The 25,126-nt window shown below is 49.9% G+C and overlaps 9 protein-coding genes across 9 annotated transcripts; 4 read left to right on the plus strand and 5 right to left on the minus strand.

Annotated features, from left to right (window-relative positions):
• Positions 1-466: 466 nt before the first annotated feature.
• Positions 467-2,158, plus strand: KY384_006820 (uncharacterized protein; the record flags this gene model as incomplete). Its single annotated transcript, XM_044815313.1, has 3 exons — positions 467-551; positions 1,083-1,899; positions 1,975-2,158. 3 exons carry the CDS (start codon positions 467-469, stop codon positions 2,156-2,158), a joined length of 1,086 nt encoding a protein of 361 aa, XP_044667187.1.
• A 111-nt stretch (positions 2,159-2,269) lies between these two features.
• On the minus strand, positions 2,270-3,960 carry KY384_006821 (uncharacterized protein; the record flags this gene model as incomplete). The annotated part of the gene is made up of 3 exons (XM_044815314.1): positions 2,270-3,342; positions 3,401-3,590; positions 3,637-3,960. The coding sequence occupies 3 exons, from the start codon at positions 3,958-3,960 to the stop codon at positions 2,270-2,272; spliced, it is 1,587 nt and encodes a 528-aa protein (XP_044667188.1).
• Positions 3,961-4,192: 232 nt separating this feature from the next.
• Positions 4,193-5,545, plus strand: KY384_006822 (uncharacterized protein; the record flags this gene model as incomplete). Its single annotated transcript, XM_044815315.1, has 2 exons — positions 4,193-4,534; positions 4,595-5,545. 2 exons carry the CDS (start codon positions 4,193-4,195, stop codon positions 5,543-5,545), a joined length of 1,293 nt encoding a protein of 430 aa, XP_044667189.1.
• A 701-nt stretch (positions 5,546-6,246) lies between these two features.
• On the minus strand, positions 6,247-7,747 carry KY384_006823 (uncharacterized protein; the record flags this gene model as incomplete). Its single annotated transcript, XM_044815316.1, has 2 exons — positions 6,247-6,747; positions 7,046-7,747. The coding sequence occupies 2 exons, from the start codon at positions 7,745-7,747 to the stop codon at positions 6,247-6,249; spliced, it is 1,203 nt and encodes a 400-aa protein (XP_044667190.1).
• A 644-nt stretch (positions 7,748-8,391) lies between these two features.
• On the minus strand, positions 8,392-9,603 carry KY384_006824 (uncharacterized protein; the record flags this gene model as incomplete). The annotated part of the gene is made up of 1 exon (XM_044815317.1): positions 8,392-9,603. One exon carries the CDS (start codon positions 9,601-9,603, stop codon positions 8,392-8,394), a length of 1,212 nt encoding a protein of 403 aa, XP_044667191.1.
• A 392-nt stretch (positions 9,604-9,995) lies between these two features.
• On the minus strand, positions 9,996-10,547 carry KY384_006825 (uncharacterized protein; the record flags this gene model as incomplete). Its single annotated transcript, XM_044815318.1, has 1 exon — positions 9,996-10,547. One exon carries the CDS (start codon positions 10,545-10,547, stop codon positions 9,996-9,998), a length of 552 nt encoding a protein of 183 aa, XP_044667192.1.
• A 1,532-nt stretch (positions 10,548-12,079) lies between these two features.
• On the plus strand, positions 12,080-13,333 carry KY384_006826 (uncharacterized protein; the record flags this gene model as incomplete). Its single annotated transcript, XM_044815319.1, has 2 exons — positions 12,080-12,152; positions 12,213-13,333. 2 exons carry the CDS (start codon positions 12,080-12,082, stop codon positions 13,331-13,333), a joined length of 1,194 nt encoding a protein of 397 aa, XP_044667193.1.
• A 3,945-nt stretch (positions 13,334-17,278) lies between these two features.
• KY384_006827 (uncharacterized protein) lies at positions 17,279-20,818 on the plus strand (the record flags this gene model as incomplete). Its single annotated transcript, XM_044815320.1, has 2 exons — positions 17,279-17,785; positions 17,837-20,818. 2 exons carry the CDS (start codon positions 17,279-17,281, stop codon positions 20,816-20,818), a joined length of 3,489 nt encoding a protein of 1,162 aa, XP_044667194.1.
• A 1,131-nt stretch (positions 20,819-21,949) lies between these two features.
• On the minus strand, positions 21,950-24,726 carry KY384_006828 (uncharacterized protein; the record flags this gene model as incomplete). The annotated part of the gene is made up of 2 exons (XM_044815321.1): positions 21,950-24,432; positions 24,480-24,726. The coding sequence occupies 2 exons, from the start codon at positions 24,724-24,726 to the stop codon at positions 21,950-21,952; spliced, it is 2,730 nt and encodes a 909-aa protein (XP_044667195.1).
• Positions 24,727-25,126: the final 400 nt, after the last annotated feature.

Below are 25,126 nucleotides of genomic sequence, written 5' to 3' on the forward strand. Positions count from 1 at the left end.
TCAAGACGATGGTGACGGAAGCGACGAAGTCAGGTCACGATGAACCTATATAATTCAAGAACGCACCCAAGAGGCTGAGTGAGACCGTGCAATTGTAGAGTTGGTTGACATCTAGCAGCTTGACCACATGAAGAGATGATACCTGCATGGCCGACATTAATTGGCTGCTTTCCAATGGGAGTAGGACGAGGCGCATTGTCTTTATGCAGGCTGGGACTTAGTTCGCGCCCTGTCTGTGTAGCTCCGGTTTGCTTCACTAATTCACCCACGGAGAGCACATGCGCAAAAGAGTGGTACCACTTTCTTGCAACTGAAGGCCAGCCTGGTTGTTCGCTCCGTGCTGACATTATAAAGAGGGACCGTGATGCAAAGAATCTTGAGGACGTGCAGCCTCTCCAATATTGATTCAACTTCTCTTTTTCAATAATAAAATCGTTTTCTGGTCCTAAGTCCTGTAAACAAAGCGATGCCTACGCGGCCAATAACACCTAAGAACTGCGTCGAAGTGTCTAAATACTTCGTCCGAGACAAAGTCTACTTCTTGAGCGACGGTCATTGAGCGATTTTCGGTCTTTACATGTAGTCATGCTCACTCTCGCAGGCAAATGGAGAAAAGGCGAGGTCAAGGACCAGATTGGCACAAGTGAGGATAGTCCACGTTACAAGGCAAGCAAGGGACACCGTTGCTACCAGGGTAATCGCTGAAAAAGGGATATATCACAGATTGAAGAGGACCACAGCCGTCATCCTCACCACGTCGCAAGCTATGATATGAGAAAACGTATCAATTTGTAATGTAGTCGTGGCAAACATGCTGCTGGCAGAGAATGAAAATTCTCATCGGGGTTTGTTTGACCTACTATGTGTCTAGAGGTATCTGATCAGGGTCAACTTTGGGTGAGAGGAAGGCAAGCTGGAGAGGCGGCCCAAAGTGCCCCTATTGATTAGTTTCATGCATGCTAATGCTGTCGCGGACTGGCCGTTCTGGCGCCATTTGTTTATGACTACAAGGAGCTCCGGGTATCTGCATTACCCTGCATAATCTGCGTGTTCTGGTACTTCGATGCCTGATCAAATTATAGTGGTTGTAGGGGGTCTGGTAAGGTTCCTGGAGGTTTTCACGAAGCGTCTTCCCAATCCAGGTGAAACTCTCCTTTCAAAGCCATTCGAGGAGCACCTAGGCGGTAAAGGTGCTTCGGCTGCCGTTGCTGCATATCGACTTAGCCATAAGAAGCCAAAGGGTAGAGAAGCTGCGGTGAAAGCAGATTCGCATACTGATGAGATTCGTGTACAGTTTGTGGGCGCCGTAGGAGCCGATGGTTATGGTCCACGGCTTCTCAAAAAGCTGGAGGAGAACGGCGTGGAGACGCACAAGGTTCGCACAGTCAAAGAAGCCTCGTCCGGCCGAGCTGTTGTTATTGTAGAGGATCGTTTTAGAGAAAATAGAGTATTGTACGACCCTGGCGCAAACCACATGATCCATCCAGGCGACCTAAAGACACTAGAAGATCTGACTGGCGGTTCTGTACCCGCTTTGCTGGTTACTCAACTCGAGTTACGTCGAGATACTATCGAGCAGGTGATTGAGACTGCGAATCGGGCACATGTGGATGTCCTCCTGAACCCAGCACCAGCTCTCAGCGTTCTACCCAATATACTGCCAATGATCACGCACCTCGTCATGAATAGAAGTGAAGCCCAAACGCTCTCAGCAAATGAGCCCTTGGATGAGAACGATCCCAACCGCTGGTCTCCAGTTGCAGAGTACTTTCTATCACAACAAGTCCAGAATGTTGTCATCACCTTGAGCCGTCAAGGCGCATATTATGCCAATGATAGCGACAAAGACTTTGTCGAGGCAGAGAAAGATTACATGCTTGTTGACACTACGGGCGCAGGGTACGTTTTTCTCCAAACACGTCTGACTTACATTGCTTGACTCTGGCAATCATTTCAAGCTGACTGCCAATTCAGAGATACATTCATAGGTGCATACGCCGTTGAATATGTCAGACAGAAGCAGCTCGGTCAATGGGATATCAAAGCTGCCGTGGCGTACGGATGTAAAGCGTCAGCACGCACGGTCGAGCAGACTGGATGTTTAGACCCAATTCCTTGGTCTGATGCCTGGACTGATGAAACGAATGAAGAAATGTAATTAGACGATGGCCATACTGAGTATTTAAGAAATGTATCCCAATATAAGGTTCCTACTCCACCGGTCTAAAGTATATACTAATCTCATAATGGGGTCTGGCATGAGCCCCTATCATTCAACGCAAAAGAATGTACGTTCTGGCTTTAAATGATTCAGAGCCTTCTCTGATGTATATCTTTTATCGCTTGCTGCTCTAATCATGCCCTTGATGGTACTGACTAAGACCTCGCTAACGTTGTTCCTCTCAATACCTCCCAACCATGCTTCTACTTCAGGTAAGCAGTCTCGAAATACGATCGATTGCTTTGCCTTTTGGCGGTACTCGCGGAATTCTTGCAAGGATTTGCCTCTACTGACAGTATACATCTCTGAAAATACACAGCCGAGTGAGAATACATCCGCTCGGCGCCCACGAGGATGATTTGGAACCGTTTCCGGCGCCCGATAGGTCGGAGTGCCGGCTGGCTTGGCGCCTTGAGATATGCTTGTACTTTGATCAGCAAAGTCCTTTGCAAGCCCAAAGTCACTAAGATAGGGCTGGTCGTTCTTGATCAGAATGTTTGAGGGCTTGATGTCTCTGTGTTCAACGTTCGATTTATGCGCATAAGTCAGAGCATCCAGTAAGCATCCAAACCAAGGGTTGATGCGTGAGATATCATCAGAACGAAACCCGCCCGTGTTGCAATTGTCAAGGAAGACCGACAGATCATAATCCGCAACAGGAAGCATGATGATACTGAAGGCACCTGGCTCCTCGAAGTGGAAGAGAACGGTAGCGATATGTGGGTGATGAAGCTTTTGCATGACCAAAACTTCCTTCCGCACTTCGGCTTCAATGTCATCTCGAGACTTTCCACCATCAACGTGGATATGCTTCCGAGCGTATGAAAACCCCGTGGAAGCTTCTCTAACCTCTTCAGCATCGGCAAAAGAACCCCTTCCTAACCATCTTCCCGATACAAACTTTACCGTCACTTCCCTTGTCCTTTCAGGGTGAGTTTCGCTTGGCAGGGTACTTTGTCTCTCGAGGCCTGGCCTCTCTCGGGCGGATGCGTCTCTCGCTTCGTCTTGAGCTGCTTGGTTTATCATGACGTCGTGGTCACCCCTGAAGCGGCCGAATTTCGTAGCAGATGCTTTAATCTCCTCTAAAAGGATTTCATCCTCCCTGATGTCAGATCTAGAAGCTTCAAGACAGTCAGCAACCTCAATGACTTGCTGCTATAGATGTGTAGATAGGCTGACATTGACTAAGTGAAGAGATAATGGCAATGTGGAGGTCAATGTAGGTGGTCATAATGTCTTTCAGAGGTCCCTGAACCCTGTCCTCATGAGGAAACCGGCCAGCATTCTTGCCAACGATTGGGACTTTCTCGTTCAGCTGGGCAATGACCAGGGCTACGGGCTCCAGGTTGGCTTTCTCCTGAAGGGCTATCTAGAAGACAGTCAGCTAGAGGCTAATCAATTGAAAATTCAGTCACATCGAAAGCGATAATCGACAGCGTCCATATCACACCCTTAAAATTGTCGTGAGAAGGCCGGCCCTGTAGATCGGGGGCAGATTTATGGACGGCGTCCGCTAGGTCCAGGATGTGGTAATATGTGTGGAAAAGTTTTGCCTCGAGCTGCTGGACTTTCTGGACGTCGACATCTTGGCGTTCGAAAACATCTTCAAACGCTTCTCGGAAACCCGACCAGTTGTAGTTGTCTTCGTTAAGGCTGCAGTCTTTGGTGGTTAAGGCGCGTATTTTCTCTTTCTTTTCTTCCAGTAGCGAAAGCCATGATTTACTAGGTCCGCTCGACATAGGGAAAGACCTAAGAGGCGATCAAGACTATTCATTGGGTAGATAGAACTTCCAAGAAGCTCAGCCTGATCTGGATGGAGGAAAGTGAGGGTTCCTTGACTTGAGCCTTGGGATGCGATAAGATAATTGGGCAATTGCACTAGCCCCAATGCGGAAGTCTCGTGGAATCTGCTGCCAGAAGAAATAATTATTAGCTACCTTGTCTCTCAGCTTAACCCGACAATCTGCAGTCATGCAACGCCTCCAACAGCGCACTCAGAATGCTATCAAACACGCAGACCGTCAGGCAAAGCTCAAGTACAGGCGCCGCAAAATTGGCAACCGATTGATGGGGCAACTTGACCCAGAATTTCCCCAGAGATTGCAGATCGAACGAGACAGAAAACGGGAGGAGAAGTTGGAGAAACGAAAAGAGCGGGAAACCATGGAGCACTTTGCTAAGCAATTCAAGATCGGTGGCAGGGTCTGCCTGGTCGCACCTCGAGATCCCGACAATCTAGACCGGGGAAGAATATCTACTGTCACAGAAATTAGGCATGCCGAAAAAGCGTGTTTTGTGGATGGACTCAGTGATGTTCGTGACTTTATATGCAACTATAAGACGCCCAGGCTTACACTTTCCCCCTCCGTGTAGATCTCAGACCTCGACGATTATGAGCGTTTCAGCTCACCCCAACCCATCCCCATGTCCAGTCTTCGCCCCGTAAAAACCATCTGGAATCCGATCATTCGTCGGCCAGAGGACATTATTATGGGTCTTGATAAAGATAATTATCCCCTGGAGGAATCTCGTGCCATAGATCCTAAAACACCTTTTTCCGAAGAATCTACCGAAGCAGCTACGAAGCGAGCAGAAGAAGAACGATACGAAGAAAGGGCTACCTTGGAAACAAAAGCAGAAAAGGAGGAGGAAAAACGTCTCAAGGCGATGCGAAGGCCCAAATGGCTAGGACCTGAAGCTTCACAAAATAATGAACATGATATTGATACCCTGCGTGTCGATGTCGAGGCTAGGACTTGGACACCTAGCCTGATACGTGTACCATTCCCGGACGGCGTCATAGATGAGTTGAGAGGGAAATACAGTCGTTTCAGAAATAATCACGATCCGGAGTACATTCAGAAGGTGGAGGAGAATGAGAGGAAGAGACTTGCTCGGGAGGCTTACTTGAAAAATGGTGGAAATATGCTCGTGAGCCCACTCAAGCAGCTTAGTCTCCAGGGGCAGAAGAAGAGGCAAGATTCACAAGAGAGCCAGACGGGTATGCCTAGCCCACAACTTCTTGAGTTGATCGGAAGGAAGATGGTGGAGAGGGGGGCAGTCAAGCCAAAGATTGAATTGAGCGAGGAAGCAGAATCTTCTGCGGCGAGAATACAGAAATCTCTACCAATTGCAGCCGCAGAGCAGGATCGTCGGGTAAAAGAGAAAAAGAGGATTGCGAGGGAAGCGGCGAAGCTATACTGGCCATTGAAAGGATGGAAGGAGAAGCAGAGAATGGGTGGCAAGAAGATCACTCCGCCAGAGTTTCTGTCTGACAACGATGCTCGAGGTGATGCCACCAAGGTGATCAGTGAAAGACGGTAACACTGGGCCCTTATGGTATTGCTTTGGTGGCAATATGCTGCTACACTACGGTACTATGACAACCATCGAGGAGGTCACGTAGAGAGCGAAATGCAGCGCAGTATTTCAAGAGACGGGTGAAATCAAGGCGCTGATAGAAGAGGTATCAGGCTATAGCGACAAAGATCGACAAGCATCTCTCGATCGCTTCGGAAGACGATATCCCATCAATACTATTCTATGGCTCCGCACAGCGTCCCTCGATAACCGAGCTTGCTCGTCTACTGTTGCTCTCTCCCAGTCGATCTAGCCGGCGACATCACATGGCTTTTGCCTCACGATTCGAGCTCTCGGAGCCAGTACTGACGCAGCTTACCTTCCGCTGCCCTCAGACTTGGACATTTCTGCAATCTTGTGACGGAGGGCCTTTGATATTCCTGTGTTCACGTTGGGCTCCTCCGTTGCCTTGCGTGCCCCTTCTTAGACCGCCGCACATGCAAGGTTTCGTGCGAACGATCTCAGCACTACCCTATGTGTAGCACTTGAGTCGAAGATATCTCAAAAGTGGAGGCCTAACACCAGAAAAGGCAAGTCAAGGCCTACTGTGTTGAAATGTCGGATGAAAGAGCGTGGCTCAAAGCACACCCCCTATTCGAAAGCCAAAGTGGGATGGTCTATGGATGTCCATAAGACCTCTGTTCTTATAGCATCACCCTTAGATATCATATCACTATATCCCAGATCTTGACAGTACCATCATCGCCAGTCGTGACAATCCACTCTTTGCTGGCTTCCTTGTCATTGTTCTCCTGCTTCGATTTAGGTTTTCTACACCAAGCAACGTGATTGACCTCAAAGACACCATGAGCTGCCTCTATTTCGGCAATGATTCTCCAGGTCGTAGCTCGCCCAACATCATCTGCCTTGCTTTCACCACCCTCTTCACTGCTTTCCACCCCTCCCATCTGCTCATTATTTCCCCCAGCCTCCGTATGCCCATTGACAACCTCCTCCTTCTCCTCACCAAGCCACCCCTCTTGATACACCACCACAAGCCCATCCCCTCCGCAAGTCACAACTCTCCCACTGTCCCTATTCCACGCGACAGCATAGATACTCCTCGTGTGGACGCTCGGCAACTCCGCCTCGCAAACCCACTCCTCCCCAGAATCCCTACTCCTGATGATACTCAACCGGCTCTGCTGCTGCCGTTCCCTAGGAACCTGTCTCCAAATCTTCACACTCAAATCGTCCGAGCAGGTCGCGAACCTTGGCCCAGCTCTCTCTCTCCTCTCCCTCCACCTCTCCTTCAACCTCTCATCCCCTCTCTCCCCATAGACATTCTCCCGCCCAGGCCCCTCCCAGCTCAGCCCCCACACCGTCCCCTTATGCCCCGCCTCCCGCCTCCCCCTCCTGTCCCCTTACCCCCCCTCCCTCACGCCTCGCAACCCCACTCCTCCAAACACACCCCCAATCATCCCCCTCATCCCTCCACAGCCTGCCCTCATCGTCATAACTCACACTCCCGACCACCTCCTCCTCCGGGTGCCAACTCACAGCCTTCACATCGCCCTCATGTTCCGTACACACAGCCACAGTCTCAAACTCATCTTCCGCGACCTCCTCCCAGATCCACACGCTCTTATCCCTCGAACACGTCGCCAAAAAGTTGCCACCGGCGGAGAACGCCACGCTCTTGACCTCGGAATCGTGCCCGTCCAGTATGATGGCGAATTGCCATCCATCATCGCCCTCTTCCTCGTCTGCGCCGTCTTCTTCATCCTCTAGGCCTAACCCCGCGGTGGCCTTTCTCCTTCTTCCCATACCCGTGAAATCTTGCTCATCCCCCTTCCCCTCCCCCTCCCCGTCCGGATCCAAAAAATACCTCCAAAGCCCCACACTAGCATCAAACCCGCCCGTGGCGAGAACTAATTCATTCTTCGGCACATTAGGCTTCCAAGCGACGCTACGAATACTACGTTTATGGCCGCCGGAGATGGTGGAGTGGAGGTGGAAGGTCTGCAGGGAGTGGACGCGGACGGTGCGGTCGGCGTAGCAGGTTGCGAGGAGGGGAAGGGTGGGGTGGGGTGCTGATTGCCAGGCGCGAGAGGCGGTGGGGGAGGTCAGGGTTGCGAGGAGGGTCGGTTTTGTTGGGGGTAGAGAGGGGGGTAGGGGGAGGGGAAGGGGATTGGTGGTAGGAGGTGGAGGGTCCGAGGGTGTCATTTTGGAGGTGGTTATTGTGATGGTAGGTCGCGTCAAGGGCGACTGGGCTCATGGAAAAGACATGTTGAGGTCGATGTTGAGGAAGTTCCGGTTGGGATGTAAACTAAGAGTGAAATTCGCGAATCTTGAAATGATGTCACGGCTTGCATGAATTGTGCGGCCTAGCTTACAACAGAGACCTTCACCATCACAACAACTATGTCACGGCGAGCTCGTATGGGCCGCTCCAGTTCCATTGGAGCTCTTTGATTGTGCCAAAATCATATTATTCATTAGAAATTAGGCTACTGGCTAGGAGCGACAAAGTATGAATATTTAGCAAACACATAGTCCACGATCTTTTTATAGCCACTCTTACAGCTGTTTTCTGACAAGCACGATTCCTTTCCCATTTCAGCCCATGCTAGTAGTTTCCTCTCAGCGTTGGCGCTTCCTCTCATCGATAGTAAGCGCGACCAACTTCTCAGCGAATGATTCCCCTTCTTCCTCTAAGGCAGATTCGGGCCTATTATGCAGGCTTGCCAGCTCCACTGTATCTGTATCGTTGATTCTTGTAATTCTGATGCTTGGTTCGTGTGACCCATGCGCGCTATGAACTTTCTGTATCGGGGTAAGAGCCAAGTGATCTTCGGACGCAGCCTCGTTCAAGGTTGCACAGCTGAGAGATTTGAGTCGGGCGAGCCTGCTGTGACCAAGAGGAGGAGAGTGTGACTTGAAAGACTTCGAGCTCCGAGTGTTGTTGTATGAAGAACGATGGCTAGTGACACTCCCTGGCGCGTTCGATTCTCTCTCAAGATGTGCTCAAATTCGCGGTGGATACGGCGAGCAAAGATTTCAATGTCTGGCGAACCTGGATAGGTATGCTGTTGAGTCATGAAGAATTTTAGCGGCGCGAATTCGTAGTCATCCGTAGTCTTTGTGAGTTCGTGAATATCGATGATGGTCCTGAATGCTATAATTGTTGCTTCACCAGAGGAACCCCAGGCTGAGTCAGGGGCTCTGAAAGGTTTGGCGACGAGGCGTGCTTCTTCCAAGTAGTCACTACCAACGATGTTTGACAGGTCGATGATACCTTTGAGAAGGTGACAGAAAAACTGATGTTCGCACTCATCGCTGAAGGCAGCTCGGCTACGAATGGTCTCGCAGCAGTTGGCTACTGTCATCCCATCCAATTGAGTAAGAAGATTCAGATAAGTCGAGTCGAGCTTAGGCATTGGTAGCTTCACAGTTGGGAGTAGATTGCGAGCATCTTTCCTTACCAAGACATCGAACCCTCGTTGAATGAACGGCCGTAAAGCGAAACATGCCAGATGGACTCCAGGCTCCAGAATACGCTCGCAGTTTGCGTAGTCTCGCATCCTATTCAAGCGGGATTGAAAGTCGTCAGGATTTATCTGCATGCTCTGAGATAAATGGTCAATGACATTCGATGGATTGGTAAAGCTGAAGCCAGATCCTTGAAGGTGATTGAACTCTGGTTTGGAGACTTGACGAACAGTGAAGAGGAGTTTCCCTTGTCCATATGCCGAAAACCAGTCAGTATTACCCGTCTCAAGGTCCATCGCGCTCTTTCGACGTGATATCCCAACAATTGACTTTAAGCGGGCCTGAGGCTTCAAGGTGCCCGTACTCACAACGTCGTCGAACAACACGCCGAGATCTGTGAGCGGTACTTGTATTGTAGCTGCTAGGTCACTAGCTGCTACACAGAAGAGCTCCTTGAACAAAGTTTCATAGTCATTCAAGCACGCGGTGCAGCAGCTGACATGAGCAGGGAATCCAGCATCGCCAAATGTGCGGGCCGTGTCAATTTTCCGTAAGTGAGAGCGGATGCCTGTGCTCTTGTGAGTAAGCATGGTGTAAGTGGAGTCAGTGAGCTATCGATTAGAACGAACCGGGGATTATTGGATTGAGGCTCTGCCAACAACGAGAGGCTCTGAAAATCCAAGAGAACACGGGATGGTCGACGTCAAAGACCTCGTCAAAAGACTACATCGACGTTGTCAGCCACCCGCGGAAGAAAAGTCAGGAGGACAGACCCTCTCGAGAAAAGTGTTGGTGATTTTGCGGCACGGAAAAAGTCCCTCAGAGTTGACCATGATTCTTCCACTAGAATCGAAGACCAGACACGCAAGCACGACCTGCTTGGCTCTCTCCGCAGAACGATTTTTGGAGCGTTGAGCAATCAGTGCGATTGCAAATAGAATCAAGCAAGAGCAGATTGCCTAAATCATGTTTAGTACAGGTTTCAGTGGCAGCTTCGTGTACTTGCCAGAACAGTAACAACGTTGATCACCCCCTGAGGTGACATGGTGTTCACCGCAAAATGACGGAGCCGATACTTAGTTCCTACGGTAGCACACCAATGCATGCCGGAGACACCTGTAGCGAGGATCAAGGCAACGCCGACTCTTTTCATCCAGCTGTTAGTCCAGACGGACTTGAGGTAGAAGAATATACTGAGGGCAATAGTGCTAGCTGTCCCAGCGATGGCAGCTGCGCCGACAACGTAGGGCCATGTGTAGCTGCAATCATAATTTTCGATCCCCACTTGTCCAAGGTAGTGCATGCCACATATAGCCCCACCCATGAAGATACCTCCACCCAGTGCAGTGAAAGGCGTCACAGTTTCTGCCATGCTGAAGAAGTAGAAAGCTGTGCCGACACCACCAAGTGCTAGGAACAACGACCCGGCTGTGTAGCCTGGCGAGTACACGATACGCATACCTGCTGAAGCATCGAGCATCAGAATGGCACGGTTGCCAATGTAATGCATGCACCAGATAGCAACAGCTGCCATTGCCGTAGCCGCGCCAAGGAGAAGATACCTGCGTGGCAGGTTAGCAAAGCGATTGCTCCGTGGCCAACTGAGGCAAAAGATACCAATTCTGAGCCCCATTTCTACCGGTCTTTCTGTGTAGCAGCTCGACGGCCGTCCAGCATCCCGCAAAGCTTACTAGTGCAGAAAGGGCGATGAAGCCAGGGTTGTAGTGTAGTGGTATCAGGTCCCCAATATGCGCGGCCTGATGCTCTGAGACTGTCACTCCCATCATCAAATGGAGATGTGTTCATGGATCTCGAACATGAGGACTATCTAGTCGCTGAAGAACGGACTTGGAGACGACGTTAGAAGAAGAGATGGTCGTTGGCCCACCTTGACCTGGCTTAGGGTTTTCTAGTCTCGCTGCTGAAAACCTCGGTTGACGACACCCAGAGCCTGATGTGGGGTTGAGGAGATTATTATCAGGGTGATCGGAAACAAGGAAGGATGAATGTAATGAGACTTAAGAATAAGCTTGGGTATAGAATAGCGTGAATGGTTAGAAGTAAAGCTTTTAACGCATCGGGAAGGCACGCTACTCAGCACGTGGCAATGATGTAGCTTGAGTTGGACTATGGGGTGTAGATATCGAAATGAAATGTTAGAGCAATGAGATAGACCATTCAATGTCATCGGCATTCGAAACACTGTGAACAAAGTCAAAGTGCGCTCAACATGGTTGCTGGGGTTGGCCGCATAGTTTGCTGCGTCTTAGCTGTAGATTGGCACCTTACGCAGCTGTGCGCAATGGGATTCAAAGTCAGGAGGAGATTTCAAGGATCCAAGTAGAGTCGTAGGCTTTTGACTTGAGGAGGGTCACGGCCGTTTTCAACTGGCGCTGAATTCCAAGCACGGGGCTCATGAATGTGTCCTTTACTCATCGTGGATATGAGCAATAATTTACACACAGGGATCGAGCAACTACTTCGTAGCCATTGCCATGAGGGGTAAATTTCTGATAGTAGTTGATCACTCAAACGATTATGCAATAGGCATGATCAGCATTACGCGTCTTTCAGGAACATTCGTAGAGTAGCGAGATTTCGTTGGGCAAACGCATTAGCATGACTCCTTGGGAACATTCGGCGTAAGTCCCTTTCAAGACTCGGGGTAACTGAGACGAGAGCTGATGGATCTGACGCGCCGCCATGTCGTCGGTAGAATGGCATTGCGATACGATTGATTGATCGTGACATGTTGATATCAGTCGAGCCGGGACTCAGTCGAGCACCCCCGTTGAGTCCTGAGTCGCCTCGGATCAAGTCTCTTGACTCACGTGTGGCAGACTGTACGTTTGAAAAGCATAGCTTGTTGTCCGTCGATGACATGTGAAGAATGAAGAATGTTGGAAGGAGTTGAAATGGAAATTTGGTTGATTGGTGGCTTTCACGGTCCGCTCCGATTCGAGGACGCGTCAACCTTCCGTTCGTGATATTTCTTCTCAAGAGATTGGATACCTTACTTCAGGAAATTTTTATTCAATTGTTATTTTCCAGGAGACTATAATCACGATGGGCTCACCGTTAATAAACCAAGCCTTCGCCTCACGGAAGGACCTTAGACAGCAAATTTACAAAGCAACTTGTATGCAAACAATTGCTTTTTCCCATGTGGAACGCGATGCTAATACTTGAAGTCTATCAGCACAAAATCACAACCTCACGCCCCTCTTCGAATCCATAGCCCAATATATCAACAGCCTTACATCCACACAACCCTCCTCCATCATCGCCGAGCACCCCCTCAAAAAGAGAAAAATAGAAAACGACACGGCCGCAGAATGGACCGGCTCCGACCTCATCACATTCGATGACCTCTCCTTCACCCTCCCCCAACGCAAAAAGCTCAAACTATCCCTCAACCTCGCCCTAAACGGCGGGATCCGCGTCCTCAACCCCACCGGCGACATCGAAACCCAAACCCCCTGGTCCAGCATCCTCGAAATAGCCTGCCTCCCCGTCCCGGAGAAGACCCAAGCCCAATTCAACTTCTGCATCTTCACCAACCCCCTCCCCAACACCTCGAGCGAACAAATCCTCTTCACCGTCCCCGCAACTCCCCCCAAACCCGGCACCGTCCACGGCCTCACCGATTCCGACCCCAAAGATGCCACCTACAACTCGATCCTCACAATGCACCTCAATGCAGCCCTCAAACGCCGTAACCTCATCGTCACGCTCCCTTCCGAAGCGGTTTTCACATCGCACCTCCCGCAAGCAACGCGCAAAGGCGAGAAGGCTTACCACGTTAAAGCCTTCCGCGGCGCAAAAGAAGGCTTTCTCTTCTTCCTTCGCACGGGCATAATTTGGGGGTTCAAGAAACCGCTTGAGTTCTTCCCCTTTCACGTTATTGAGTCGGTATCTTACACCTCTGTCCTCCAACGCACGTTCAACTTAGTAATCGTAGTGCGTAGAGACGTTGGGGATGGGGAGGAGCAGGAATTCGAATTCTCGATGGTTGATCAGGCGGATTTCGCGGGGATTGATGAGTATGTGAAGAGGAGGGGGTTGCAGGATAAGAGTCTGGCGGATGAGAGGAGGGCGAGGAAGTTTAACGTTAATGGGGTGAAGGGGGAGAATGGGGCAGGGGAGGATGGAGAGGGGGATGGGGAGGGAGAATTGGAGAAGGCGGCGAAGGACGTGGAGGCGCAGGATGGGGAGGAGGATGAGGAGGATGATGAGAATTTTGATCCGGGGAGTGAGGGGGAGAGTGAGGGGGAGGGGGATACTAGTGAGGATGATGGGGAGGGAGGGGGAGGAGAGTGAGGACGGTGGTGTGGAGTGATCACGGCTGTTTTAGATGGTTTGTATAAAATATGTATTACTGTCTACATATGCAGGTATCAATTAAGCCATTCTCTTTCATAGGTTCAGCCTTCCAGCCTGGCTGCTTCTCTGGTCAGGGACACGACTAATCTTCATCGGTATCCAAGCTGAGCTACACTGGACGACTACCAATCACTAAATAAGTGTCCTCAATTTGATAGTCTCAAATGATCTCTGCCGAACCCTGCTCGAAATTGCTGTAGCAGTCAGTGCAAGAAGAGCAGGCTTCAGGATACATAGTTCGAAAAGGATGGAGTGTGGGGCGAAAAGGCACAACGGGGGAAGAGTGTACGAAAAATGATCACCATTCTCACCACCGGCGAGGACGTTTAGCGATGGCTACGCTGAGACAGGCGTCATTCTAAGTCTTTTTGGGAGAGAGAGAAAATGCGAAAGCCGTGCGTCAGGGCTTGCACTGATGCCTGACGCTCTGAACACCAAGTCCTGGAGGAAGATCGATGACTAGCTGCGCTGCATGAAGCCAAAGGCATCTTAAGCTTTCTGTTTGTAAGGCGAGAAGTGTTTAGGCAAGCGCAAGGCGTGCTTCTGAATATGACGCGAGATATCAAGTAATTTGATCTTTGCGGAATTAGGGTCCTGTAGAGATACGATATGTTTTGTCATAGCTTTTGGTACAGGTGAAACGCAATGAAGAATGAGCCTTACGGAAGAAAATGCTTCTAATGTAGGTAAACCGTCACGAAAAGGGTTATGTGCGACCGTTTCGAGCCGTTTTTCTCTTTCTCGGGCAGACGTTAAAGATATTCATGCAATTCTGGAAATTAGTTGGCTCGTTTTTCTTTCTTTGCCCCACACTCTCGTACTGTAAGTTGCCTATCGCTGTGCCTTGGAGAAGCCGAGCAAGAGTCGTCGCTGGTGAGGCCCAAAAAGGTTTCAGCACAAAACTTACCGTAGTGATCTTCTGAATATGGCCATACTGACTTCCTTGGCCGACGTCGTGAGCTCATTTAATCTCCAAAGTCAAAGAGAACGAAATAGTCATGGAAAGTGAGATCTCCAGTAGTGTATGCAAGTCAGCAAGCTCGGGATGTTGAAAGTTTGCTTGTCTGATTATTGAATTGAACCAATTGTTGCGATTGTTGCGATTGTAGTCTAACGCTTATAGAGCGTTGAAAGCTCCCAATTGAGGTTTCAGCTGACCGAAACGGTATGGTTCAACGACAGCTGTGAGCTTGTTCAGCGAGCTTGCTCACTTTGGGACTGCTCGAACAGGGAGGCTAGTGAGGGGCGGGTTGACTGTTTGAGTGGGAACAAAGGGGCGATTTCCCAGTAATCAGTGGTCGGCATATGGCTTTCCTGTGTTACAACTCGTCTGCCGACTTCTACTGTTCGGAGGTGGCGAAGTGCTTGGAGTGAGTGGATGTAGAGCAAGCCTACAAGAGGCCATCAGTATTGAAGCGTCTCTGTCGCCATTACACTTTGTGGCAGATCGATTGCCGTCACGAACTGTCCTCCAGATGCATCTATCGAACCTATCGACTGTCTTCACATGGCAGTGATTGATTGATTGATTGATTGAAGCTGATTGGTACCAGGCAAATGTGACATCGGCAGTGCATGTGCAGTGCCGAGCCTGCGGGCCGGGGAAGGGGAAAAGGGGAAAAGACTGCACCCCGGTGCAAGGACCCGCTCTGTTGTGGGGACCATCAGCCTCTGCCTGAGGATGACCTTTCCTTTGGCCACGACCCTCGACTTTGTGCTTGATGTCATAACCGTGCCTCTCAATCGATCAATGAATCGAAAACACGAACTTGGTGGAAGGAAGGATGGTGATGAGTTCCACGCAGTGCTTAAGCGCTGAGAGCATTTGTAAGTTGGGCATTTGTGCATCTATCTGCATGCCGATATGCACGGTATTCAGACTTGTTCGAGTTTGGGATGGCAGTCTTCAGAGCGGGCTTGCACACGCGAGACCTCGCCATCTCTTGCGTGTTTTGCCTGTTTTGCGGCAGGATATCGTACGCTTCATGCCATGTGCGTGGTGAGTCTGCGATAGGCTTCACGCCACCCACCCATGTTAGAAGTTAGAACTCGATTGGGAGAGGCGGGAGCTGGTGGAGATGAAGCTCGTCCGCCAAGCAAATAATAGAGAGACGGGACTATTTCGACTTCGCCCACGCCGCAGTGAGACTCTGGCCGGGTAATTTCATGGTCGGCAAGCAGCGTGATTGGTCATAATTCCCATACATATCGATTGCTGCTGGGGTGAGAAAGTCAAATAAGACGTTCTGTGCATAAGCGAGCACAAATGTGAAGGGGAAGGCTGTGATTCCATGAATAATTTGCCTTTCGGAGCAATTGGACCGGGAGGATGGACCGATCTCGCTGGGGTCCTGGGGGACCCATCTGCTCCATATTTCACAAAATCTAGGACGCTTTGATCCAGAGATCACTGCCTCGTACTTCCTAGAACCGTGGATCTATGACTTTTGTTAGGGCGAATTCCAATGACCAGGCCAGTGGCGGCATCATGCACCAATATGTCAAACCTGCAGGACCACATACACGTGTAAGGCCGAACGCTGGATCAGCCGTTGGCGCCCCGCGTTTTCTGCATATCGTGGCTGTTGGTTGCATAAGCTCGACCTCCATGAACAATGAACATATGTGGTAGCCAGATCTAGCAAAATCCAACGAAAAATCAACGAATGATTTAGCTGCGAAATGACGCCGAAAGCTTCTGGACCAGAAGAATCTCGACCAGGGAGGTTGAGAGAGGGAAATTAGTCCGGACTGCTTTTCACCTCATGCGGTATAGTCATGGCCCCAGGCTTGACGGGGAAAGCTGCCTTAGTGCCGGCATCTAATGGATTGAGTGGCACTAAATTGTTTCTCTGTGAAAGTGGCGAGAGATGTGCAGTAATTCTGTCCGATGCGAGACCCTGTCACGCTCGCCGTCGAGTGATTTGTGCAAATTGAGCTCCAGAGCACCGGCAATGCTCGTTATTCTCTATGAATGGTTCTCGATGCGAGCATTCAGAGTGCATCGTAGTGAAGCAACGCTCATACGAGCGGTCCTGTCAATATATTCATGATGATTCGATAGATTATTCTCCTTTTAAGGGCTTGCGAGACGCTAAGACTTTTCAGAGCCACCAACATCATCACATCGTTATGGCGAAAGTGGTGAAACCCGCCTTCCACGCTCCATTGACCTAAGTACGCGGAGACTAGACATTAGGCCCATTTAGTTCAGCGTGCCTCTACCTTAACCCTTCACACTTGGGAAACTTAGGAAAGCTTTGGTATCTCGATCAACATCACCCATGTTAAAATTTTAGCTCGTCCATTTCTGCGAGCCAGAACCCCTCCGGACCCAAAGAGCTTCCATCAGATAATTGTCTTTACCCCGGAGATACATTCTTACCAACGACGCCCATCGTTCCTTCCTCCTTCCGCAAGCAACAACGAACACTCCTTGCCTCAATCCTCCACGCACGCGACTGTATAGGTACACTTACACCTTCTGTCTACCCCCGTGACATATTGCACTCGCACTATTCACCGCGTGCAAAGATCCGCCAGTCAACGCTCCGAGTCAAGTACAGGACAACAGATGGTAACAGCGGCGTCTTGGGAAACCTTAACCATTCAGTGCGAGAGCTGGAATTTTGTGGGGTCGCATACCATCTGACGGTTCGTGCAACATTCCTCAAGCTGTTTTCATTCTTCATTCCCCACGCTCGCTAAGACAACCCATAGCATTTTCTCAACTTCTGCATGCTGACACCTGATTCCCATGGCTGGCAATTGAGGAAACAATTCACCGTCGTCACACGGCGACTAGGAGTCACCGAAGACTAGGAAGGGTGAAGAGCTGAACCAATGGTGCATAATACCTGGAAAGGGAACAATTAACGCATGATGGAAGGCTCGACCCATTCAAGTATCTATGTGGCTCCTTTACAGATCACGAAAGACCATTCGCGATCAGCGAGCAGACTTTCATCTTGCGGCGCCCGTCAATCCTCAGGAGAATTGACACCACCTTTGACGCCGGATGAGGACGTATCAAGCTTTGCACAACAAGTGGATTTCTACACCTTCCTTCAGGCTGTCTATCCTTACCACCCACTCACTGAGATTGAAGATCCATCTTCGGTCATTTTGCCTCTCAACGCCGGTGAGGTGATCTTGATCCATTCGATTCACTCGAACGGATGGGCGGATGGTACACTCCTCTCGACCGGGGAACGTGGCTGGCTGCCAACCAATCACTGTCAGGGTTATGCGAGTGATCCTATCAACCCTCTTCTCAAGGCGTTGACCGTTTTCTGGGATCTATCGAAGAATTTCGAAGCAGGAGATCATAACATCATCAACCGATCGGACTTCGTTCGTGGATTCCTTGCGGGTGTACGGTGCCTCTTGGTAGGATTTAAGGTCTTCATGCATGATTATAAGAGCTAACTCGATAGCTAGGAACGCACGGATTGCTTCAACAAAGAGAGCCAGAATGTAATTTCAAGCTATCGCATACACAAGCACCGTAAAGCCTTATTGTCTGACTTCTCAGCATTCGTGAAAGCCACCAAATCATTGAAATTCTCTGACGAATATGATACTGAGGGCATTAATGTAACAGAACTTGTTCTCAAGGCCTTTAAGACAGTTACTAGGGCAGTCAAGTTTTTAGATGCATGGGAAGCGCACCAGCAAACCCTGGCCGTGCACTCCAATCATGGGCCCGTGCCACCCACGCCTCCTGCAGACCACGATGCCTTTGGCAATCTTGTTGCAAACTCCGTTGGCCACCATGCACGACGGAACAGTGGTATTGTTACCAAAGAGCAAACAGATTCGAATGCACGTCCCCGCCACAATCGAGCATCGCAAACATACATACGCCCAGGGAGCGCAAGCTCATGCAGCCAACCTACAAGGCCTTTGTCTAAGCAGGGGCTTGCTCCTGTAGGTCACCGGGCATATTGTGCGCTGCATTCTGCCTCCCTCAATCTCGCATCTACGAAGCTCGATGCACTTCACAACACCTACCTCACGCACCTTGGCTACTTCGCAGGGCTCCAAGTTCAATCACGCTCCTCGACAGAATCGCTCTTCACGACCAAGCAAGCTGTCATAGCTTGTCGGGATTTGTTAGACCTGGTCTCTGAGATTTGGGAACGCGACCATCGACGGTCCAATGTTTTGCGATACGCACGCGACGAAATGTTTCTGAGGATTGGTGAACTTGCACATGCTGCCCGCGATGCGTTTCGACCTTTACGTTCGGATGAAGATGATGTCCAAGCGCCTTCGGATGGACATTCGCTTATGGAGGCCGCCACGGCCTGCGTTCGAGCTGCTGGAGAGTGCGCCGCAGAGTGTCGCTTCATCATTGAGCGCATTGGAGACTTTGAATACCTTGAGCTCGACTCAGGAGTTTCGCAATTCGATGCTACACACAACCCAGGCGCGTCGACGGAACCATTGACATCGGTGCATGAGGAACAAGCAAGCTCCGACTGGGAGACCTCACCATCATCAACATCGGAAGTATCTGAGCAGTTTCCCGCTCCTCCTGCCCGTGTTTTGCAGCCAGACTTTTCCGCCGCAGTGGTTACACCAACACCGTCCAACTATCACGATGACCAACTTGACAGCACAGAGAAAAGACCAGAATCATGGCGAAGATCGTCCGCTGAACTATTGCCTCCATTGCCCGTGTTCCCCTCAAACCTCCTTCCTCAGTCAGAGCAGCATCAATTTCAACGCTCTGACAATTCTAGTGCCATGGTCGAGAGTGACGGCATAATGCGTCCGCGAGAGGAAAGCTTTGGATTTTCAAGCGCTGGCGGAAGCAGCGGTTGTCTCGCAAATTTGAGGAACTCGGAGACTGAAATGTCTCAGACCTCGACGCGAGCAACGTCTCCCGATGTAACATTTAACAGCAATAACCGAAATGAGTCTTTCACCAGCTGCGCTGACAGTCAAGCTTCCGGAGACAGAGATTCAGATGAGATGGAGTGCGATTTGCTCGAGCAGACCTACGCACATGAATTGGCGTTCAACAAAGATGGTCAGGTCATAGGAGGCACACTTCCGGCTCTTATTGAACGATTGACAACCCCAGACTGCACTCCTGATGCCACTTTCGTCGCCACCTTCTACCTGACCTTCCGCCTTTTCGCCACCGCCTCTCAATTTGCAGAGGCTTTGATCGATCGCTTCAACTACGTCGGTGATCATCCACGCATATCAGCTCAAGTCAGGCTAAGGGTCTCCAATATCTTCAAGGGATGGTTGGAGTCGCACTGGCGGAATGACTGCGACAAATCAGCTCTAGAAACGATTCAAAACTTTGCGACACGCCAGCTACAAATAGTGTTGCCCACAGCTGGCAAGCGTCTTACGAGTCTGGCAGAACAGGTTTCAAACACTGACAGACCCTTGGTGCCTCGACTTATCTCTTCTATTGGAAAGACAAATACTTCTATTGCACATTATGTTCCTCCAGACACGCCTTTACCGCCATCTCTGCTTTCCAAAAGCCAAATGAATGCCCTGAAAGCTTGGAAGCTCGGTTCAGGGAGCATCAGCATTCTGGAGATCGATCCTCTAGAGATGGCTCGGCAGTTGACGATCAAGGAGTCACAAATATTCTGCTCCATTTTACCCGAAGAGCTTCTGGCAAGTGAATGGAACAAACAGTCCGGCTCATTGGCGGTCAACGTTCGCGCACTATCACGGCTGTCGAATGATCTCAACAATTTGGTGACGGACAACATTCTCCAGATAGAGGACCCAAAGAGACGAGCAACAATCATCAAACAATGGACGAAGATTGGTGAAAAGCTGCTAGAGCTGTCGAATTATCACTCTCTGGCATCAATCATTTGCTCTCTTACACAGTCAACTATCATGCGTCTTAAGCGGACTTGGGAGTATGTCTCAACCAAGACTAAGGGTAGACTCGACCGGCTGAAAGGTATCATCAATCACGAAAGGAATTATGCTTCAATGCGACAAATTTTCCAAAACCAAACACCGCCTTGTGTGCCTTGGGTTGGATTGTATCTTACCGATCTGACTTTCGTGGACGCTGGGAATACGACAACTCGTCAACTGCCCGGTGTCGCTTGCGAGGATTCTAAAACTTTGATCAACTTCGACAAACACATGAAGACGGCAAGAATCATCAGCGAGCTTCAACGCTTCCAGATTCCCTACCGGTTGACTGAAGTCCCTGAATTGCAGACCTGGCTGCAAGACCAACTCGTTCGAGTTCGTACTGTCGACCAGACCACCCTAACTAAAGATTATTACCGACGCTCGTTGTTACTGGAACCTCGCGCAGTGCCAGAGACTCAGACGCCTTCTGGCAAGGATAAGTTTGAGATGCTATCATTTCTCAATAATCGATACAAAAATCATCCTGCTGCGAGCGCAGCTTGCACCGCCTAAACTCGCATTCCTATTCAACACTACGACACACTTACACGACATTTGACACTAACAGCCGCATAATTTTCTTCATCATTGCATACGGCGCAGGTGGCATTTCATATCATTACTGCGATACCCAGCATTTGAATTCTCACGGACTTTACGATTAACGCTGCGCGCTACATCACTACTACATTCAATCATATTGCCAATGCATCACCACTGGATGTGAAGAAGGGCATTGAATAATATTCGCTGTATCATATCTGGATCAACACCATCATCCACAAAATCACAATTCACATCACAACATACACTGCTTTCGCTGTATCATCATACTGAAAGAATTGAATATACATGGCTGCAAAGCTCAGCTTCGCCTCGCTTGGCCAGAGGCTCGGGGTGTATCATACATAGAGATGCATAGACGGCCTGGCGTTTTCCTTTGTTGCCTGGCCGGAAAGGGAACGGGGCATATCGGAAAAGTGTAGATGGTGTTACGGAAGAAAAGGGGAACTACCTTCGAGAAAGAAAAGCTAGGGACATGTAGGGGACGAACTCATGGATTCGATGTGGAGGGCGTGGAAGAAGGATGCACGGATGGCTATCGTGTCCGTTTGGCTTTGCTGTCGGGGAGGCTGGTAGTCATTCAATGCCATTGCTGCCAAAACTCATGAATTTTCTTGTTCCTTTTGCTCCCTTCTCGCTACTCCTACCCTCACATTTGCTAATTAACCTCTCTCTTGAACCCCTCCAGTAGCTAAAATCAAGCGTATCCACTGTGCAAAAGGCGTACCATCCATCAGATCCCTGCCGATGTTTCCCTTTCCCGCCATATCCTTGCGCTCCACGTCTTAGAGGGCCCGAATATGCGAAAGAGGTGGATCAAGGGATGGCATGATGGACTGGTAAGAATCTGCGAAGGTAATGCAGCCAGGGAGATGAGGGTTGATTTAGAACGGCAGAGTGGTCTGAGACGAAGAAACGAGTCCGGGATGGGTTTGGGTTTGGGGTTAGGTGAGTAGCAGGCGGAGTACGGGGTGAGCATGTAGCAAGCGAGAGCAGTATGCTTCCAGTATGGAGGCGATGGTTGTGGTGGGTATAGTTCTTTTGTATCTGTGATGTTGGTATAGTCGTCATTTCATCTAGTCAGGCCTCAGCAGTGTGTGAGCTAGTGTTCTTATTCCACCTCGACCACGCGCTGGCAAATGGTTCTTCGCCATCTTCTGCCCATGATGCTGGTCCTGCATTCCCACGCCCCCCTTCTCTACCGGCATGTATTGCATCACTTTCCCTAACCTCATCCTCGTTCTCGCAATGTCTTGTACGGTTATCCCCTGAGTCGCCGTCGCCGTCGCCATTGCCTAGCCCAACGATAGGCACGATACTGCATCTCCCATGTGCGCACACGAATGGCATATTTGTTCTAGCCAGCTTCCGTACCAGCTCTTCGCATTCGGAGATTGAAAGGACGTCATTGAACATGATAGCTGAACGGCAGGCGCGGGAGTTGAGGAGGTCAAGGATCGCTTTCGGCGGCCGAGGACGTAAGGATGTTGTGTGATGAGTGATCTCGCCCGAGTATAGGGACCAAGCTATTGAACGGATGAGATTGAGACAAAGGGAGGGCGTTATGAGGAGGCGCTGTGCTATGGGCTGTGGAAGAGAAGTCACATGGATCTGAGGCTTAGCATCCTTTGTGTCGCTTGCCGGGCCTGGACGGCTGAATACTGGTTGATTGGTGGACAAGCTATATTCAATACCGAGTTGAGCGAAGTACTGCCTCTGAGATGCCAGGAGACTCTGATCTTGTTGGGAGATTTTAAAATTCAGCGCTTTGGCAAGGGTCATTGGCGGCTGAGTATAAAAGTCGTCAAGTAGGTTCTCGACTCGGATACGTTCATCTGCTGCATGTTGATCTATTAGGACTAGGGCCTTCCCTACGTCAGCAAGAATGAATTTTCTGTCAACTTGTGAGATGATCCGAGCTGCAGAGAGGGCCGTTTTCGATAGTTTGGCCGAAGAGATGCCCGGGATCCCCCTGGATGAGGATGTAGCTGCCTCACCAGCACAACAGTGTATGTTCAACTCCTCAAGGCTGATTTGGTTGGTGGATTTATGAATGGGCTCTTCTGCAAGCGTGAAGACTGGGTTCTCCCAATTGGAGAGAAGATTGTTTGCCCAGGAGCCTGGCTTTGCACGCTCTGGGAGCGTAGAATGAGGGCGAGTAATTCGATTCGCAGAGATCATGAATGACGATCGGAAGCTCTCTGGGGCGCTCACAGGTCGTTGCCCCTGTTTACTTTTCAATGCAACAAGACCTGTGCGAGCGTTTATGAGCATGTTGATCTTGCTGACAGGATTGGTCCATTCAATCATCGCATCTTCCTCCAGTTGACATGCAAGATCATTTTCGCTAGACAGTTCCGGTGACCTTGTCCTTGGCTTCGCTTCATGAACGGCGCCTATTTTTGTAGGGTCTGACGTTCGTACCATAAGCTGACCAGCGGGGCGAAAGGGTCTGCTACTCTTGATACGGCTCCAGGAGTCGAACGCGCCAATATGAGTAGGAGCCAGATGAGAGAACGCCAAGTTGATTTTGGGCTCGGTCTTATGCTTCCGGATAGTAGTACGCAGCCTGAAGTGATTGTCTTTCAAGAAACCCGTAACCATAGCCTTGATGACTTTGATTACGCTTTGTAGTACACCATCTCGCTCAAGTCTCTCCAAATCGTTGGTTTCCTGTAAATCAACTCGGAGGTAGAACATCGGCCATCGGTCTACTCCCTTGCCCCCTCCTTTCAGCTGCCTATTGGTGAATCCATCTCGCTTGTATCGACGGTCTTGAACACGCTTATGCTCCACAGTCTCGTCATATTCCTCCTGGGTTCCAAAATTCGATTCGGCAAACAATCTGTTGATCTCCTCAAACAACAGGTTTCCTGTTGTCTCTCCAATCAAAGGCCTGATACCCAAAGAGATGAATTGAACCGCTTTGGAAGGCGCTGGCATCAAACAAAATGTACCTGTTGCCGTTACGTTGGAAGTGCGAGCTGAAGCTTTGATCCAGGAGCCACAATCAGTGGGATCGATGTACCCAGCTTGCGAAAGGAGACTGCGAACTAATTGGACATCAATTTGAGGCCTAGGCGAGACTACGAGCGTCTCAACAACATCTCTGTCGCCGATCTGGAAGTCATTCAGTCCAACGTTCTTCAGTCGAACCTGAAGTTTCCGTTTCTTTAAGCCATTCATTGTCAAATTTATCGAGACAGGAACATGCCACCCGATAAGAAGAGCGACCATTCGCTTTTTCAAGCTCTCAAACTGTTTCTCCTCGTTGTATGGATTTCCAGAGTGTTCAACAGCTCGCTGCTTCACTCTGACAGGCATATTACCAAACAGATCTTGTATAGTCACCCGAGTACCATTGTCATTGGTCCGCAGCTGCTGATGGTGTGGAGCTGGGACCAGTCTTGCCACTGGCCTTGAGTGATGAAGGATCACTGTGGAACAGGAGCGGTACGAGTGGTGGAGTGATGTCACAGTGAGGAGCGAAAGAGCAGCAACGGCAGCAAGGAAAGATCCATGGCCTCCATAGACGACTTTGGCACTTTTGTGCTTCGAGGTGTCTGTTTTTGTCAGTGTCTGGCTCATAGAAAGCATTCATACTGCTCACGGCAGGGCCTTCCAAGGCCTCCCTGCTCCCTGAATTCTTTGGGTTGAATGCCGTGACCATCGTCCTCGACAATACAAGCACCACGACTGTAATCCACCTCTATTTCAATTTTCTTCGCATTTGCATCCAGCGCATTCTCGAGCAGACCAATCACGACACTCGTTAGCGAAGCGATGGTCGCGGAGGACTTGATCTGGGCGGCGACATCTTGAGGAAGCGGCAAGATCCTTTGAGTGTCTAGGCTCATTCTCTTCCATATCGTAGATTTTCTGTTCGTGTTTCGTAATCTTAAAGGATTGTAAACTGGAATCGACGATGGTGCTGCTTTCAGTCACACTTTCCTCGCTCGTCAAGAGAAGCCGACCAAGGCTCCATCAAGAAGCTAAGCACCAAAATCCAAAAATCCTTCTGATATCGGAGAAAATAAATGCCTGCTAACTCTCTGATCTCAAGCTAGTCGCGACACCTGCTGAGCTTCTGTCGGGAGTATTAAAGGCAGCGTTTTCATTCACGGATGATCTCATTCGGAAGCCTCGGTAGGGCTGACTGTTTGCAAGACAGCCAACACTCACAAACCAAGCTTCTTCTTCAACCCACAGGCGACTTTCATCTATGGCTACAAGTCCTCCCTGAATTATGACATAAGT

The sequence above is a fragment of the Bacidia gigantensis genome (genome assembly GCF_019456465.1).
Source record: "Bacidia gigantensis strain McMullin 20006 chromosome Unknown contig_255, whole genome shotgun sequence".
In the NCBI taxonomy this organism is placed as follows: domain Eukaryota; kingdom Fungi; phylum Ascomycota; class Lecanoromycetes; order Lecanorales; family Ramalinaceae; genus Bacidia; species Bacidia gigantensis.